At 32.6% G+C, this 19142-nt stretch overlaps 1 protein-coding gene across 1 annotated transcript in view; it reads right to left on the minus strand.

The window, feature by feature from the left end:
• Positions 1-1185: 1185 nt before the first annotated feature.
• Positions 1186-19142, minus strand: part of LOC133188625 (glycerophosphodiester phosphodiesterase domain-containing protein 5-like) — a 25611-nt gene continuing 7654 nt past the window's right edge. Inside the window, exons 5-13 of the mRNA XM_061324123.1 lie at positions 17801-17894; positions 17107-17252; positions 12588-12670; positions 10684-10834; positions 10155-10376; positions 9175-9323; positions 7286-7433; positions 7012-7094; positions 1186-1759 (exon numbers count right to left, since the gene is read on the minus strand). Coding sequence (XP_061180107.1) covers positions 1447-1759; positions 7012-7094; positions 7286-7433; positions 9175-9323; positions 10155-10376; positions 10684-10834; positions 12588-12670; positions 17107-17252; positions 17801-17894 — 1389 coding nt within the window. The 3' untranslated portion in view covers positions 1186-1446. The remainder of the gene's footprint in view (positions 1760-7011; positions 7095-7285; positions 7434-9174; positions 9324-10154; positions 10377-10683; positions 10835-12587; positions 12671-17106; positions 17253-17800; positions 17895-19142) is intronic.

Consider the following 19142-nt stretch of genomic DNA (forward strand, 5'->3'; position numbering starts at 1 on the left):
AATATATAAAAAAAAAAATTGGTTGGGTTTCCAAGTCACTTTGACAAATCCACGGTATTCATGAAATCAACATTCAAGGTACTAAACCTTATCTGTAAAACATTACAAACAAACAAACAAATAAAAAAAATAAACAGTCAATAAAAAAAATGTACAACAAATGAACATGTACATTGACTTTTTTCCTTCAATACAACCAAGACAAAAAAAATCATGTTCATATATTCTAAATTAATTGTTAAAAAGTTTATTATTAAACTTTAAATTTCAATCTAAATTCATCAAAAATTTATAATTTGCAACCTCATGTTTCAATGCCATAACCTATCAAATAAAATGAAAGGAATAGTCACCAGTAAACACTGTGTTGGGTAAAATAAATAATGCTAGTCTATAACAGATTCCTGAGTTAATTATGGCAAACTTTATTAAAGACACTAGCATTTCATCCCATTCTCATCTTAGCTACAATTCTTAACATTTAAAATCTCTACACAAAAGTCTAAATGTTCATAAACTTTATCAATTGCAAGACAAATATACTAGTGTATATTCTATTTCTTGATTTGAACGTTTTCAATTTGTACCAGGCTGTTTCAGACTCATGAATAATGAACAGAAACTTGCAATCTATTTTATAAAAACAATGGAATGTTACAATAAGCTGTGAGATTGTAGATACAAAAGTTACATCTAGACATTGTCAGGCTCTCAAAATAATCCACACACAACATTCAATGACTCCCAAGCTTAAAAACAATCCATATTTATTTTAAAGTGCCTTATGAAAAAAACGAACATAATAAAATAAGTGCTTTTGGAATACTGTAAACATACATTTTTCCATAGGGTCAGTATTCTTCCGAATCATAATTTCTGTTCAATCCGCTGGTAGAAAATTACTAGGAATTCTTGGATTACCATTATAGGTCTTAGAAGCACTTTCGGTACGCTGTGACTGATTTCCACAGAAAATTTTTTGACAGCTCACATAACGTAAATTAATCCCAAGCGGAAAAAAGTACATCTACAGTAGTTATCAATATTATATTTGCCTTTATATGTAAAAACTGTTCAATTAAATTCATTCAAAGTCAAGAAGATATCTGATTTAATAATGCTTTTATCAAAACTAGAAGAAAAATAAATCAAGGAAAGAATTGCATTTAATGCCTAATAACACTTGATTGCACTAACATATATCATATAAAACATACAGGAACTAATATGCTAATTCACAATTAATTATTATAAATTGCATTAGAGCATAATAAAATGAGCATACAAAATTTGATTAGTTTACACTGAAATTTTTTTTTTTGTTTTTTTTTTTTGCTTTTGGATACCAATTCTGACACTTCTACTAAAGCTTTGATTAGAACATCATCACTGGTTCAGACCTGAAAAAAAAAACTCTAGTGTGACCTCCATTTTCAAACAAATTTCTCACACAACCCGATTGATCTCCGCATCGACTTTCCTCTGATAGCCTGATGTCCTCTGGAAAGTTCGGACCATTTCCTGTCCATCTGTTGATTGGACAGTATAATTACTCTCAATCCCATAATCCTCCTGGTTCTCTGCATCCTCATCCAATATGTCTGCTGCTACATCTCTGAGAATCAGTTTTTCTTTCATTTGACGTCTGCTCTGTCTGTGGGAGGATCTAGATGTCTTGTTTGAGGTGGAGTCACTGTTTACAGGAGCAGAGTTAATGGCGATTCTCTCAGGACAGTATTCTGATCCAGACCATAGGATTCTAAAAACAGAATTATCACTGGTCAAGAAATAGGATTTATATGAGTGTTCAAATTAGTTTAAAGTCTTAAGATACTTGGAAGAATCATTTTATCAAATGTCTATTTTATCATATTTAACCTAAACAGAGTTCATTCCCTTGATTATGATTTTTAAGTTATCCCATGGTGTTAATCAAACGTCCTTTTTTTAAAAATGATTAAAAATGAAACCAGCATCTCTAAACTACTGTTATACAGATCATTAGTTATAAAAGTGATCTAAATTTCAGTAATATTTAGTAGTAAAATTATCTACCTATGATTTCCATCAGATAAAAAATATGTTAAAGGTAGTTAAGATTAAAAAAAAAAAAAACCTTGTAAATAGCATATTTTGACATTTTTTTTTTTTTTTGTGATTTTAGAATGGGATTTTAATTATGTGACAAATATCAGAAGAGAAACAATACCAGTATAAACACAGACTGAAATTGATGATGGGATATTAATTCTACTTCACTAAAATCCATTGTGATGATGTTGTCCAAGTGTTCCATTTTTTTGGGGGGGGGGATATTTAAAATAGCTAATTTTTCCTTAAAATTGTTGAGCCCAGAAATAAAGTAAGCGAAATTTCAAAGGGGACTTCAAAAGAAAGTATTTTCATTCCATGCAAGCCTATCAGCTCCATTACTTGTTAGCAATGGAGAGGTGCACATACACTGTCTATTAGTACAATGTATTACAATAGGGTCAATAGAATTGCAACAATGCCTCTATCAGTAATTCAATCACTTTGATTAGAAAACTGTAATTAAGAATAAGAAATTGTTCCAACTTAACTATCTTCCTAAAGCAAAAAAAGCTGCTGAAAGATGCGAGAACATGAAAGAGAAACTGAGAGATATCTATGGAACGCCGGGACTGTTTTATATGAGAATTAAACATTATATGCAGTGTTCTCTTCATTATATGTGGTACTATTTTGATTATATGAAGTAGTTTTTACATTATATCATGTGCAACTTCCATTATACACAGTACTTCTTTTATTATATGATGTAGATATGTCTTTATATTATGTACATCTATCATTATATGAGGTGGTTTTATCATTATATGAAGTGCTTTTAACATTGTATGCGGTAGATCAACATTATTTGCAGTGAACACAATATATTATGTACTTCTCACATTATATACAGTATATTAATCATTATATGTAGTATTTCTGTTATTATGATGATGCTGATTGTCAAATATTATGCCTGGTCCTGTTAGCATTCCGTGCGGTAGATTTTGCATTTCGTTATGATGTAGACACAGTATTATATGCGGTGCTTTCTTCTTTATGATCTTTTGGAAGCTACCTTTCAGAACCCTCCTTGTTAAATTTAGAAAGTTCTACCTTTTTTTGTTCTTAGATATGAAGATTCTTAATGATTTTGGGTTATCTTTAATAATAACCCAAATTGTTTATCAACCACACGTCAGCCAAAGCATCGCAGAATAATCACATACCACACATTATTACATTTTGAACAGTGAAATACCGTGATTTATTTATTGAATAAAAGTGATATTCTCTCACAGTGTGAAAGGATACCAAAATGATATTCTCTCACAGTGTGAAAGGAAATCAAAGTAAGTAAAAATTAATTTCTGGCCTGTCATAAGATAGAGATATTAACTAAGCATCTTGATAGAGCTAAAACTGCAAATTTCTTTCCAAATATGTTGCTAAAATCCATGCTATGTAATGTTTTCAATCACATAACTGCAGCGCTAGGCTATGACGTCTCAACCGCTCAACTATGACGTCAAGCCTATGACACTGTGTTAAGAAAAGACAGAGGCAAAGGGAAAATCAAAGAAAATGTAATAAACAGAAAATTCAATGTTTTGTAGATGAATATGGAATTTATTTCACGAGTGGGACAGGATTTTGTGATATTTTCACTCGTGCTTTGCACTCGTGAAAATATCACAAAATCCTGTCCCACTCGTGAAATAAATTCCATATTCATCTACAAAACATTGAATATCCTCTATATATTTATCCTTACATTAAAGGAATTTCGAAGTCATATCAATACTTCAGTAGTTTACAACGAGAGAGAGAGAGATGCACCTATTACTGAAATAATCTTATTGTTCCATTGTATTGTTAAACTATGGCGTATGAAAAATTGTTGAAATTGTCTTTAGTTATACTATGTGAATGTTATGTAATGTATCAGGAAAAGATAAACAATTTTCAGAACAGAAAATGTATTGAGTTGTGGGTTTTACTTCAAGATTAATATTTTCTTTCTTAAAAGATATGTGGTAAAATTACTCAGTAATACAACGTATACATATATATATATATATATATATATATATATATATATATATATATAGAACCCCCTCTACCAAATAAAATGAGAGATAAAAGGGTAATGCACATTGTGAAAAATTAGCACATCCCACCCTAAAAATAAACAAACAAACAAATAAATAAATACATGCAGTGTTTTCTGTAAGTCTTTGTTAATGCCCTGCCTACTCGAAGGCATAGGAATGCAGATAGTTTTTTATTATCTTTTTTGACACTGATTGTTCTATATATGAAATGAATCTTTTTTAATGTCATATTGTTCACAAAAAAAGATAGAAAATGCCTCAAATTTTTTTCCACTCCCAAAATATTTCTATTATACCCAACACCCCCCCTCTCTCTCTCTCTCTTTACTTCATACCATGAAATAGAATGGATTTTATTTTACTCTATTACCCTACTTCATATCTTTCAAAAACGTTTTAACTTGTTCACGAAGCATTAATTATTAACTGCTTTAATGTATATATGCATGCTTTTATTGTACCGAGGTCGGAATTCTCAAGGTCGATCAAAAGAAGAACCGATTTTTTAACAGAGAATTCCGAAAGGTAGCTTCCAAAAGATCATACACATAAAGAAGAGAGCACCGCATATAATACTGTGTCTACATCATAACGAAATGCAAAATCTACCGCACGGAATGTTAACAGGACCAGGCATAATATTTGACAATCAGCATCATCGTAATAACAGAAATACTACATATAATGATGAATATACTGTATATAATGTGAGAAGAACATAATATATTGTTGTGTTCACTGCATATAATGTTAAATCTACCATATATAATGTTAAAAGCACTTCATATAATGATAAAACCACCTCATATAATGATACTGTAGATTTCTTATTTTTCGCGAGTACTTATTTTCGCGAAATGACTCTTTGACGTCAAATCGCAAGAACAATAATGGACGGTTGATCAAGAGATTTTACATTAATTTCAGGACCATAAAAATAAAAGCGAGTAATTTTATTTCGCGAGTGGTGCTTCTCGCGTAATTACGCGATAATTAATTCCTCACGTATATTTAGGAATCTACAGTAGATGTACATAATATAATGACATATCTACATCATATAATGAAAGAAGTACTGTATATAATGGAAGTTGCACACGATATACTGTAAAAACTACTTCATATAATTAAAATAGTACCACATATAATGAAGAGAACACTGCATATAATGTTTAATTCTCATATAAAACAGTCCCGGCGTTCCATAGATATCCTTGTTTTTAAGACTGAGAACTTGAATAATTGTTGACAAGCAATATGATAATTTGATTAATGATGTAAATGGCAAAAGATTACTCACACTTCATTCAAAATACCAAAAATTATACACACCACTCCAAAACCAATTGAATTAAGTATTTCCAAACTTCGCTCACAGTGAAACATGATTATACCATTCGGGTAGTATTAACTCAAAATCACTTCTTTATATATCATCATAATATATATAATTCATCGTATCCTTTTAAAAATTCATTATTTTTGTCATACTTGTGACAAGGTTTTCACTATAAGCATATTTTCCTGAGTATATATAAAAGTTATTGTCTAACCATCTAATATATCAAGTCAGAAACAGTGCATCAGTAGTTAGTGAAATAACTGGTCATGAATCTACCTTTTAATACTTAATCTTTTTGGGAGAATAATTTGTTCCTCTTAGGCGCAGTCTACAAATCAAACAAGTCTGGGTGATTGTTAATTGCACAATGCTCATAACTTTAGTAAAGAGATTAGTATGGCAGAATCCATCAATCAATATTTGCATGCCAGACATACTAGTCATTTTAAAATTAAGAGTGCCATTCGATATTAAAAGTTACTTTTCTTACATGTTACAATATGTCAGCAAGTATTTTATAAATTTGAAGTCTGTAGCTAAATTTTAGTCCAACGACATTTGTCTTGTGGCTAGAAATTAGCATGGCCCTCTTTGCTACTTGCTTACTTAATTTTTAGTTACAATACCTCCTTTTTACAGAAATGTTTTTATAACCAACAGATGACATAATGTCTAGTACAGATACTTATCAATGTACAATGAATGCATTTACTATATATGACTAAATGACATGAATTATTGTACTGAAACTTATCGTTGTACAATGAATGCCGTGATTACCAGGAAGTATTGTATGGATACTTACCACTGTACAATGAATGCCGTGATAACCAGGAAGTATTGTACGGATACTTACACTGCTGTACAATGAATGCCGTGATAACCAGGAAGTATTGTACGGATACTTACACTGCTGTACAATGAATGCCGTGATAACCAGGAAGTATTTTACAGATACTTACCATTGTACAATGAATTCCGTGATAACCAGGAAGTATTGTACTGAAACTTACCTCTGTACAATGAATGCCGTGATAACCAGGAAGTATTGTGCAGATACTTACCGCTGTACAATGAATGCCATGATAACCAGGAAGTATTGTACTGAAACTTACCTCTGTACAATGAATGCCGTGATAACCAGGAAGTATTGTGCAGATACTTACCGCTGTACAATGAATGCCATGATAACCAGGAAGTATTGTACTGAAACTTACCTCTGTACAATGAATGCCGTGATAACCAGGAAGTATTGTGCAGATACTTACCGCTGTACAATGAATGTCTTCATAACCAGGAAGTATTGTGCAGATACTTACCGCTGTACAATGAATGCCATGATAACCAGGAAGTATTGTACAGATACTTACCGCTGTACAATGAATGCCGTGATAACCAGGAAGTATTAACTCATACTTACACCGCTGTACAATGAATGCCGTGATAACCAGGAAGTATTGTACTCATACTTACCATTGTACAATGAATGCCGTGATAACCAGGAAGTAGTGTACGGATACTTACCGCTGTACAATGAATGCAGTGATAACCAAAAGAGCTGACATTATGTCTACAGTCATCCACAAGATCAGGTAATTCCTCGGAGACTGAAAATAAACAACAAACATCTCAAGAAAAATAAAATACATGTAATTCAGTGTATATATCAACAACATCTGTTGCTTTAAGCAGGAAATATCTCACTCATCCTTCAAATTCATATCATTCAAACCCATACATTTCAGTGAAATAGCTCTTTAGAATATACCTAGGTTTGTAGTCTACAATGTGGACTTACCAGGTGAAATATTGGAGTCTGTAGACCGGACAGTGTATGACAGTTGTCCGTTGTTACCGAGGGCACACCCATACACCAATACAGAGAAAACAGCCAGTACTCGTTTACAACAAAGATGTTCACGCTAATATTATTGGTGTTATACTCCCTGGAAAATTCAAATACTGTCTATTGAAGTTGTATGAAATTTTTTTTATGATACAGTCATTGTGTGAGAATGGTATATATCCTTTAACTGACCAGAAAAAAAAACCCATTGTAATATGCACTAAATTTTTAGAATAAATATAAATGACATACAGTGATTTAAATATAATACAATTTTGTTTGATATGAAAACAACAATTTTTTTTACATCAATACTTCTACAGAATTTATTTTTTAACCAATTGGGGTTCTAAATCTTAATCTTGTGAATGTTAATTGACATTTATAGAGTTCTATTCAAGATTTCATTAAGCACAGAAAACCTACGCCTCCAAAGTTTGATCAATATAGAGTTTATAGTTACTTTAACCTGGTCACTTATCCGGAAAATGTAGGTCAGATCCAGCATCTGAAGCAAGTCTGGTAGTGTGCATCCTTAGATGTAATCATCCATGCAAATTTGGTCAATACAGGACTTATAGTTACTTGGAAATAAAACCTGCTCTAAAAACATTAACCTGGTCATTCTTTAGCTGAAATTGCAGCATCTGAAATCTTGACTGGCACAATGAAAGATACTAGAAGCATCTTGCATGCATCTCTGATTAATATAAGGCACAGAAGTACTTGAAAAGATATCTGCTCCAAAAACTTTAGCCTGGAAAACCGACAGTATATTAATAGACAAGCACCCCTAACTTCGTTGAGGTGAGCTAAAAATCAAAACTGCCCAGTTTTAGATGATTATACATTAAATATCACTTGGGCCCTTGTTGACTGCATACCTATTGAAAATGAAGTAATTTTCTCACTAGTCAATGCATTATGAAGTCATGAATTGGGTCATTATACCCATATTCTGAAAATCACTTCAGAAATGGTCAAAAATCTAAGCTATTTTTCAATGTTTGTAAACAGCACAACTTAATTCTGATCTAAAATGTGCTAAAGGTACTCAATTACACCTGCAAAAATGCAAGAACATTTCAGTTTCAGAAAGCCAGTTTTATAATACTGGACTCTCAAAGGAATCTTTGTTATAGGAAATGAAAGCACTACATCTCTACTGAATAATGATGTTTGAAATGGGACATAGGGTGCTAGTATATTAACTGGGATATGGACAGGGCAATTTTAATTTGCATAAAGTGAACCTAGCTCTTTCCATCTCTACAAGATTTCTCCCAGAAAGCAGTTTTAAATCTTGACCTTTATATCTAAATTTCCTTGTCTTAGGGTTATTAGACAGCTTCTCATTGTAAGAAAACATTTTGCTAAGCATGAGAACCTACAATCTCAATATCATGAATTTAAAGCCCTGACGGAAAATCAAATTTCTAAAACTCTATGAGATTGACCTTGTAGTTGACAAGGAATTGGGCTAAGGACACAATCTTTAGTCAGTAGCCCAATCTTAATCAATATCTATCTACTACTGCCCAAAAACAATGTGGAACACAAACAGACAGACATACAGATATGCTGGTTCCTATATACCGAATATATACTTTGTTTTCTGTGTAAAATACAATATTATAAATATATGAATACATCAAGAAGAGATATTTGGGGGTAATATCCTTTTTTTATGTCTTTGTCTTTCATTAGTAAATTTTTATTTTAATTCATGCAAAACTTACCCAGGATTGAAATAACTCTTTACATATAAAGTGCAGTTCCTCAACTTATAAGTAGGAAGTTAACATGAACATATTTTACAAATAAGAAACCTTCAGACTTACTGTATGTTATCAGAGGAGAGAACATTAAACTTGGTGTTGACCATGGAGATGTTATTTCTTTGGAGGAGACTGGAAGGATAGTAGTAATCTTGGGCCACTGGGGTAAAGCCGGCAGGTGCCTGTCCTTTGTCATCAGTCAGCCACAGAATCTAACAAAACACATATATCTAATCAGCTGACTACATAAACAGTCAAAATATCTAAATATTCTGTAAAAAACCATTTTGATTGTTTACAGTACATGTAATTGCATTTTTATTTCTGCATGTACAATTTCTGCAGATCTGTTTGATCTGCAGTACCAAATATATACTGAAAGGATAAAGAAATGCAGGGTAACATAATATGCAAAAATCCTTTGGGTAAAAATTAAGAAAACTGTTCAGAGGTGTATTTTGGTTACTGTGCATTATAATCACAGTGCAGAATTACTCAGCCGTGAAATGTATGATGTCACATAGGGAAAACTGTTAAAACCTTTGCTATTTTGCAGATATATAGATTACTATAGAAAACATAGCTACTATATGTATGACATCACATAGGGAAAATTGTTAAAACCTTTGCTATTTTGCCGATATATAGATTACTATAGAAAACATAGCTACTATATGTATGACATCACATAGGGAAAATTGTTAAAACCTTTGCTATTTTGCCGATATATAGATCACTATAGAAAACATAGCTACTATATGCTCCTCAATAAAAACGTCTGATGACCTTTTTTTTTTTTTTTAATTTTGTTTGTCAAGGAATTTTTCGTAGTTGATAGTGCTCCATCAACTGAAAATGTACGGCTGTGTCCCCCCCCCCCCCCCCCCAAGTTGAAATTGCTTCCTAAGGTTATTTCAGTATATATGTATACAGAGTATAAGATTTGAATAATAAGTGATTCTATTTTTCTTTAGTTTTAATAAAATTGTAACATTTCCAGGAATGGATTACTACAGAAATGAGCAGTTAATTCTATAACTTACATTTTCGGCCTTCATTCCTCCTTGCTGTATGGCCTCTACAATAAGATTGTCTTTCTTTTCCTTGAACGGATGGTCGTCTGGGGGCTCCCTCACGTCAAACATCAGTGTTGTGTTGGTAGAATTTGAGTATTCCACTAGTTCTAGAAGTGTGGGTATACTTTGATTTCTATACAAAACTTTCCTCTCCTCTGATATCTCACCAACTGTAGACATGGGATCAGTCTGTAAAAGGTAGGCAGTTCTTTTTAAGTACTTACATATGCTCAGATCTGTTTTAAGGTTCACTCACCCTCTGACAAGAGAGATAACTCTCACCAGTATTAATGCCAATACTTCTGTTAAAAATTTGTGATTTTACCAAAAAGTATGCTCAAATTTGTCACATTTCATTTATATTTCTTTTAGAAAAAAAATATCATTACACAAAATTTTACATAAATGACTGCATATCAATTAAGTTGTTTTTTTTAAATAATTTTCAATATACTGAGTACACAATTCTGAGTTTAAGCAAAAAAAATTCACTTACCTCAATAAACCATATCCCAGCATTCAATTCTTTTATTTGTGAAAAATTAAAATAAGATACATCCTGATTCACCAGACTTGGAAAGACTTGATCAATATTTGTAGTTCTTTGAAATGTGGAGTCATGACAAAGAAATGGGACACCATCCAAACTGTAAAAACAAGAACCAATTAAGAAGAATGTCCTGAAACATTTACAGAATTGATAGATTGACTTATATTAAATGTAAAAGAAGGAACCAAATGCATATATTGTCACTGAACAGACAATGATTATGGTCTTTCAGTGTTGTTCGATTACTAATTGATAAATACAAATGCAAATGTGTAAATATACGTTACTCACATTAATTATTACTGTGAGCAATAACTTTTCAAGAGGTTCAAGGGCCTTAATGGTCACCTAAGTATCATGAGTTTCTCACACTATGTCAATCCTAGTGCAGTGTGAAAAACTTTATTTCAAAGTGAAGGGTTAGAGATCAATTGTAACAGGCTTAGGTTGAAGTTTATGACAAATCTCTGTGGACCTTACAACAATTAAATTTTGATTTTTTATTTCAATGCAGCATTTTTATCCACTGAAGCGGTCAATTTGGCCGATGGCCGGTTCTTAGCGAAAACACTGCTAATGAAACTGGACTGAACTCTGATCTCAAGTAAAATAACAAGAGGCCCATGGACCACAAAGCTCACTTGAGTCACTTTGACCCTGCTGTTCTGCATCAGTGTTTTTTTTTTCATCAATATACCTGTATTTCTTTATTAAGTTTTGATCATCTTTTGTGGTCCACCATTTACACAGCTGAGGCAGTAACTTGAGCAAAAATAAATCAGGTCTACACTACCATAGGATGCTTCCACATTAATATGTTTCATCATGGCTATGCTGTTCTTCAGAAGAAGAGTTTTAAAAATTTTCCCTATATAATCCCTATTCTGACCCAACCCTATCCCCGGGAACCATGATCTGAACAATTTAAAATCTAAACTACTTTAAGAAGTTTCCATGTAAGTTTTAGTTTTTCTGGCACACTGGTCCTTGAGAAGATTTTTCCTATATATTTCAATGTAAAACTTTGATCCCCTATTGTGGCCCCACCACATATCCAGGGGGCATAATTTGAACAATTTAAAATCTTAAGTACAGTACAGGCCACGAGTTTTCCCTGTCGCAGAGTGGAAAACACACCATGTGAAATCCTCTGTGTCACACCGTGTACACAGTGTAGCACGGTGTGTGTGGATTTGAAATACACAGGTAGGCTCACCGTGCCGCACCGTGTCTTGAATAATCCCAGCTAATGCCCCCCATGTCGCACCGTGCCCAAAAAATTCCCTCCATGCCGCAAAACTAAACTTAGTTGGGGAAAACTCGTGGCCTGTACTATACTTTAGGAAGCTTCCACATAAATTTCAGCTTTTCTGGCCCAATAGTTGAGAAGAAGATTTTTAAAGATTTTTCCTATATACTTCAATGTAAAAATTTTACCCCTATTGTGGCCCCACTCTACCCCCATGATTTGAACAATTTAAAATCTACACTACCTCAGAAAGCTTCCAGCTTTTCTGGCCCAATGGTTCTTGAAAAGAAGATTTTCAAAGATTTCTCCTAAATATTTCAATGTAAAACTTTGATCCCCTATTGTGGCCCCTCCCTACCATGAGGGGTAATCATAAAATTTCATTTTAAAAATTTAGAATCCCCTTTACCCAGGAATGCTTTGTACCAACTTTGGTAAAAATTGGCCCAGTGGTTCTCGAGAAGAAGATAAAAATGTGAAAAATGTGAAACGTTTACAGACAGACAGAGAGCTAGATGGATGCCAGACAACTGGTGATCAGAAAAGCTCACTTGAGCTTTCAGCTCAGATGAGCTAAAACTTTAAATTATAAAGAACATACCTAATTCGGACATCACTTTCAAATCCAGCTACTTTATACTCATTGGCTACTTGGAATGATGCTAAAGTATTTTCTGGAGCAATCTGAAACATAAATTCATGAATTTCCTAGAACACAAGGATAACATGTCACATAGCTACAGAGCAATTTGCTAAAACACTTTATGCTCTACAAATTAAAATAATGGAAACCAAAAAATAGTAATCAAAGATAAATATACAACTTCCCTCAAAAAATGGTACAGACCCTAAAACGTGCTACTACACCACTTGCACGGTTCGGTTCGTTTCGCTTTGTGTACGGTACGGTACGCTTCTTGCACGGAACGGTACGCTTTGTGAACGGTACGGTTCGCTTTGTGCACGGTACGGTACGCTTCTTGTACGGAACAGTTCGTTTTGTGTACGGTACGGTTCGCTTTGTGCACGGTACGGTACGCTTCTTGCACGGAACGGTTCGTTTTGTGAACGGTACGCTTTGGTGAATGGTATGTAAATTAAGTGGGCGGAGCCTGTACGCTTTAGTTTATGATTGGCTACTTCATAAAGTCGTTTATTTCTTTATTATAATTTCTTTATTTTATATAAATGGAAGGACGGTATCGCAAGCATTTTTAATAAGTTGTTTTTAATTAGTCAAAGCTGTTATAAATATTTCCTTTTTACAGCTGTGTTTTCGTTATTACATGTAACTAGTCGTCTTATTAACTGTATCTTTTTTAATTTACTTTCTGTATTCGAACTACTTTTAATTTTTGAAATGAATAATTTTAGCTGTCTAGTTATTATCATTTTGTACACCATCTCCTTATGGTTCAATAACTTTGAAATAGATCGAACATATCAACAAACACTGCATAACAAGGATGAAAAAAAATATTTTGGTTGCGTCGCCATAAAGGCCTTTCTGTAATTTTTTTAAGAATAATCGTACATATATTTTTTATTTCCTTTCAATTTTCCTAATTGAATACAATTATTAGTTTAAATACTGACTTATCATAGTTTTAAACAAATGAGTTTGATTTTATAAATCCCTCATGCTCTCATTTCGTCTACCATTCTTTTTACATTCTTGCCGCTGTTGCTTCATTAAAAAAAAACAAAAACAAACAACAACAAAAATTTTCTCTTGACCGAATGATCAAAGAAACAATTAAAAAAATAAGTTATTGTTTTCATATTAATTTGTGAGGAATTTTATTTTATTATTTTTTTTACATAGATTGCTTAGGTGTTTGGCTCACCAGGGTTAGAAACTCCCTAAAATTACAACTCGCAAATAATTGCGAGTACCAAGAAAGTGAACTCGCAATTTTATAAGCCTACTCGCAATTTTCATATAAAGTTAAATTATATATAAATTAAATACATGCTGTACATGTAACTTAAGGAAAAAGTAACTATTGTACAATACACAAAATACAACTACAGTGTGACTTTTAGTTAAATTACTGATTTAAATCAAAAGCATTGCGTTCTGTCATACTATGTAATTTTGTTACAGTTTCAATGCAAAAAAATTAACTCGCAAGTTTTTGCGAGTTACCTAATTTTTAACTCGCAATTTGGGAATTCTAACTCGCGTTTTGCGAGTTGTATATAGTGAATTTCGAACCCTGGCTCACTAAGAAAAATACATTGAAAAGTAATCGGTAGAAGTGCACACAATTAGTGCAAAAAATAACTTAATTTTGTGCGCGGAATTGTTTTCCTTTTTACATAAGTTTTCCATCAGTGTGTAAAAATGCTTTTTAAAGGGAAGTTACAATCGAGAAAACGGTTAAGACAGCTTCAATTCCATCTACAATGTATAAATGTATATTAATATATATTGACTGCAAAGAAAGATTTCCGAAATAAATAATATGTCAAAATGTTAGAAATAAATAGTCCGTTTTTAATTACCTAAAAAATAAATAATATGCAGCCATGTGTGTCCTTAAAATCTTTGAAAATGAATAATTTGCCCATGCCGGGTGCTACCCCCCCCCCCCCCCTTTGTTTCCTTGTCAAACTCAAACTTTTGTATTGAAGATCTAGAAAAAAAAAGCTGTCTGCACATGAAATCCTACTTATCTGCTGATTAAAACTGGTGGGTTCATTGTTGTAGACTTACTGTATAAGACAGCAAACTGTTGATACACGTGTGAATGTAGGCATATTTGGACTAACGGGATTAGATACGGTTCAATATACACAGTTTAAGTTTTTACCTGTGCACGTGTGGTGACAATACTTGATCGAAATTTTCAAATGTTTTAGAGTAAATAACGAAAGTATGGAAAGACGTCAGTCTAGATAACAAGACCATGTCAAGAAATGTACAGTGTTTCTTAAAAAAAAAATGGATGAACATGCATGCACGGACGAATCATTAAAAGAAAAAGATTAATCTTGGCTTTACGTGTAAATTCCAGGTAACATATTTTACCTGCAGGTTTCAGTGAATAAAGCAAATGAAATGGGAAAATACTTTAAATAAAAATTAATTCTGACATATATCCATTTTTTTTTTTTTTTTTTTTTTTTTTGATTACGTGTATTAAACTGAAAATTCCATGCGAAAATGTGGCGATCGAACCTTTTGACAGTATGTTATATTGGCGATAACATCTTAGGTTGGTCAGAAGAGTGTAAACCAACACAGTTATTTATATATACATCGCTTTTATTTTTTTCTATTGATTGAGAGGCGTTTACATTTGAACATGTCCGGTTTCAAATTGACAATTTAGTTTCGTAATTTTTTTTTTTTTTTTTTTTTTTTTTTTTTTTTTTTTTTTTTGTTTGTAATCATTTCTCCCTAAAACTATTACTTACATGAATAAAAAATGAAACTAAGGGCTTGATTTCGGAAAATAGCACAGAATCCTAATACATTTTTCAATTTGTCTTAGTTTCCGAGAACGTCCATAGAGACAAGAATAGGGTAGAGTAAAGCTATAGAAATAAACGATAAAGTACTTAATTCACTTTTATTTATTATAAATTGTACACGAAAATATTACGATGCTGCATTTAATATGAAAAAAAGTTAGTCAAGCACAACCCGATCATGCATAGCGAATAAGGAATCGCCTCACACTCTGTCGAGTTGTTTTGAAGTCGTAATTAGTTTTGAGTAGTTTCCTTATATTAACAGATGTAAGTCCAGATGCATGGAACTAAATAATAATATTTTGAATCTCTAAGTTATTTTCCATCCTTCTTTAACGGGCGCTGCGTCAAAAGAAATAATAAAAAAAATTACTTCCTGTAATTGGTCATCGTAAGATCGGGGCGTGGCTTGCATAATTATTTCAAAAATTATTCATGAACGGTACGGTTCGCTTTGTGCACGGTACGGTACGCTTCTTGTACGGAACGGTTCGCTTTGTGTACGGTACGGTTCGCTTTGTGCACGGTACGGTACGCTTCTTGCACGGTACGGTTCGTTTTGTGTACGGTACGGTTCGCTTTGTGTACGGTACGGTACGCTTCTTGCACGGTACGGTACGCTTCTTGCACGGAACGGTACGGTTCGTTTCTGAGGTGTAGTAGCACGTTTTAGGGTCTGTATCTATATGTTATCACATGAATATCAATTAGATGAATAACTCAATTTTATAGTGATAGTATTTAGCCAAACATCTCACATTACCGGTATACATGTAATATCAGAAATGAGACTGCAGTAGCATGCATCCCAATTGCATGCTTTATGCATTTTGGTCCAAGTAGAATTTATTGTGTTCTGGAAATGGACCTGCTACAAAAATTTATCTGGAACTTATAGGTCAGCATCCAAAGAATGGCAGTACATAGTTCTGGATGATTCATATATGCAAGTTTAGTCAATGTAGGACATGCAGTAAAATTTGTTTAGTGTATTACTAAAATACAAATTTATGGATAAAGCAATTAGTTGGGAGACTCTGGCAACGTTTTTATCAATTCTTTGTAAAATTTTATGAATAATGAATTCTGATATTAAAATTTTACAGATAAAGTGATTTCATTTTGTGTCTGTATATTAAATTGACACTATTGTTTGTAAGCATTTTAAATTTTATCAAACAGAAAACTTTAGTACTCCAGTGTACAGGTTTTCATTTTATACTTTTGAAAATGAGCATATCTGGTACTAGAAAGAAAAAAATGTGTATTTTCCTACTTCACTTTATAAACGTTTATAGATAAGTAATATGGATATAACGAATTAATAAATTAGTGGATATAACGAATTACTAAATTAATGAAGATTATCCAGAGGTCCCAAGGACTTACTATAACCAAGTTTTACTTTAGTTATTTGGGAGTGGAACAAACTCCAATAACTTTAACCTCGTAACTTATCCAGGGAACATTGGTCAGATGCTGCATCAAAGCATTGCATACATGTATGTCATCTATGTTATTTTGTCCAGGTAAGGCTTAAATATATGTATATGTAGGTATTTGTAGTTACATGAGCATGGTGGTGAACATATGTAAGCTCATCTGAATACACCAATTTCATTATAAATAAACAAGCTTACTGCTGAGGCCCCTCTTTGAGCCAGAAGTCGAGGTTTGGGTGGCAGTTTTGAGATCAATACAACACACGGAGAATTGATGAATAATGGAGATATATACAGTCCTGTCATCAAAGCCAGATAAACAACCAACCAAAAAAGCTGTCCACCTGAAAAAAATTTTTGTGTATTTCATTACTGTGATCTTCATAAAACTGGGGGGGGGGGGGGGGGGATTTACCATAACTGCAATTTTTTTGTCAGTGTTTTTGTCAACACTCTTACAAATACACAATGCTAGATAAATATCAGTTTTTCAAATACTGAAAAATAGTGGTTAATATATACATACTGTAAAATCACTTATTTTCGTGGGGTAAAATTCTCTTGGTTTGAGGAAAAAATATTGGTGTGTGAGGATTTGATTTTGTGGTTGAAGATGTTTTTGAGTTGTTAAATATTTGAATACTTACATTTTGTGGAGGACATGAATTTGTGGGTCTCATACCATGAAAAGAACAAAAATTAAACCCCCAGGAAAACTAGTGATTTCACAGTATCCTGAATATTGTCTGATATGTTGAATAAGAATGTGATAAATAAGAAAACATATTCTCCGTGTTATTTTACTTCTTCAATTCTTAAAACAGAAACAAAGTAAGAAATCAAGAGGAATTTTGTTACAGCTTGATAGTATTTTACATAGAATGGTACTTACACGTAGAGGACAGAGTGAACCATTGTCTGGCTATTAACCAGGATAATAAAGTCATCACAGCCACGCCCCCTACTTGTAGATAGGGACCAAATATCTATAAATAGAAACAACACAAAAATTAGCAACCAGTGAATTGTAGAAAAATAACTATCATTTATTAGGATTGTCTATGGACTTAAACAACCCGACATATTTCCATAGACAGTCAGCAACAAACCTATTAAGTGTTTTGTTCTGTCCAGGATCAAGAATTTTTAGTAGTGATGGGAATCGGTAAGAATTTCATAATCGATGATCGGGCTACTGTAACTAACTAATTATCAATTATAATCGGACATTTACAAAGTCTGTCAATTTAGTTTAATAAATGGTAAGAATGGGTGAATAACAACTTTCTGTGATGTTCCAGCTGGTTCTTCATTCATTATGTAGAACCCAAAGTATGTTCATACTCGGGAATGAGTGTTGTTACCTGGGTATGAATACAACTGTCTGTTAGTCTGCACCATTACGATACACAAATAAGTTAGTAGATAAGTCGCAGCTGGAATATTTGGCTTAAAAACTATTATGCTTGTAAAATAAAAAATAAGCCGATTAATCGGAATAAAAATTTTGTAATCGAGCGCTTGGATTATGCCAGCAATCGACTGATTTTTGATTATAATCGATGATTGGAACACCACTAATTTTAGGGTATGTAAATAAAACTGAGATCTTAAAAGTATGGTAAATTGTTGTGTCAACATTAACATGTTCCCTTCTTAATTTTACTACTTGTTGCCTAAATATATTTAGAGGGCAAATATAAGACACTTTATATCCAGTAACAGAGCAAGAATCTAGTTTAAAGCAAATTAAATATATATGTATGTCATTGTATATGTATTTGATATCTATTCAATATTATTTGAGAGTGATCTCCCATGTAGAAATTTTTAACATGTATATACATGTATTTAATATTATTCTTTATATTTCAAGAAGAAATCAGCTTAACTTGAAAATTTATCAAATGGAGTATCAATTTCAATTAGGAATTACAATAATTTAAGAATGGCTAGTTTTCTATGTGCATTAAAATCTTCTCCTAACATATACGGAATATCAATGAAAAGAATTTCACTTTTACATCATTCTTCAATTTTCCTAACTGGTAATCTACTCAGTGACCCTTACCTAGAATAAAAGACCAAGACCATACACAGGACGAAAGACCCATCTTTAAGCAATCGCTTAATGGTGGCTTAATGGTAGCTTATAGAAGTTAATTCCTTTAAGCCACCATTAAGCTGCAGCTTCTAGGTGCTTAATGTCCAAACTTCATTAAGCTACCATTAAG

This window comes from Saccostrea echinata, unplaced genomic scaffold (assembly GCF_033153115.1).
Source record: "Saccostrea echinata isolate AGI-Se365-2 ecotype Australia unplaced genomic scaffold, CSIRO_AGI_Sech_v1 ptg000016l, whole genome shotgun sequence".
In the NCBI taxonomy this organism is placed as follows: domain Eukaryota; kingdom Metazoa; phylum Mollusca; class Bivalvia; order Ostreida; family Ostreidae; genus Saccostrea; species Saccostrea echinata.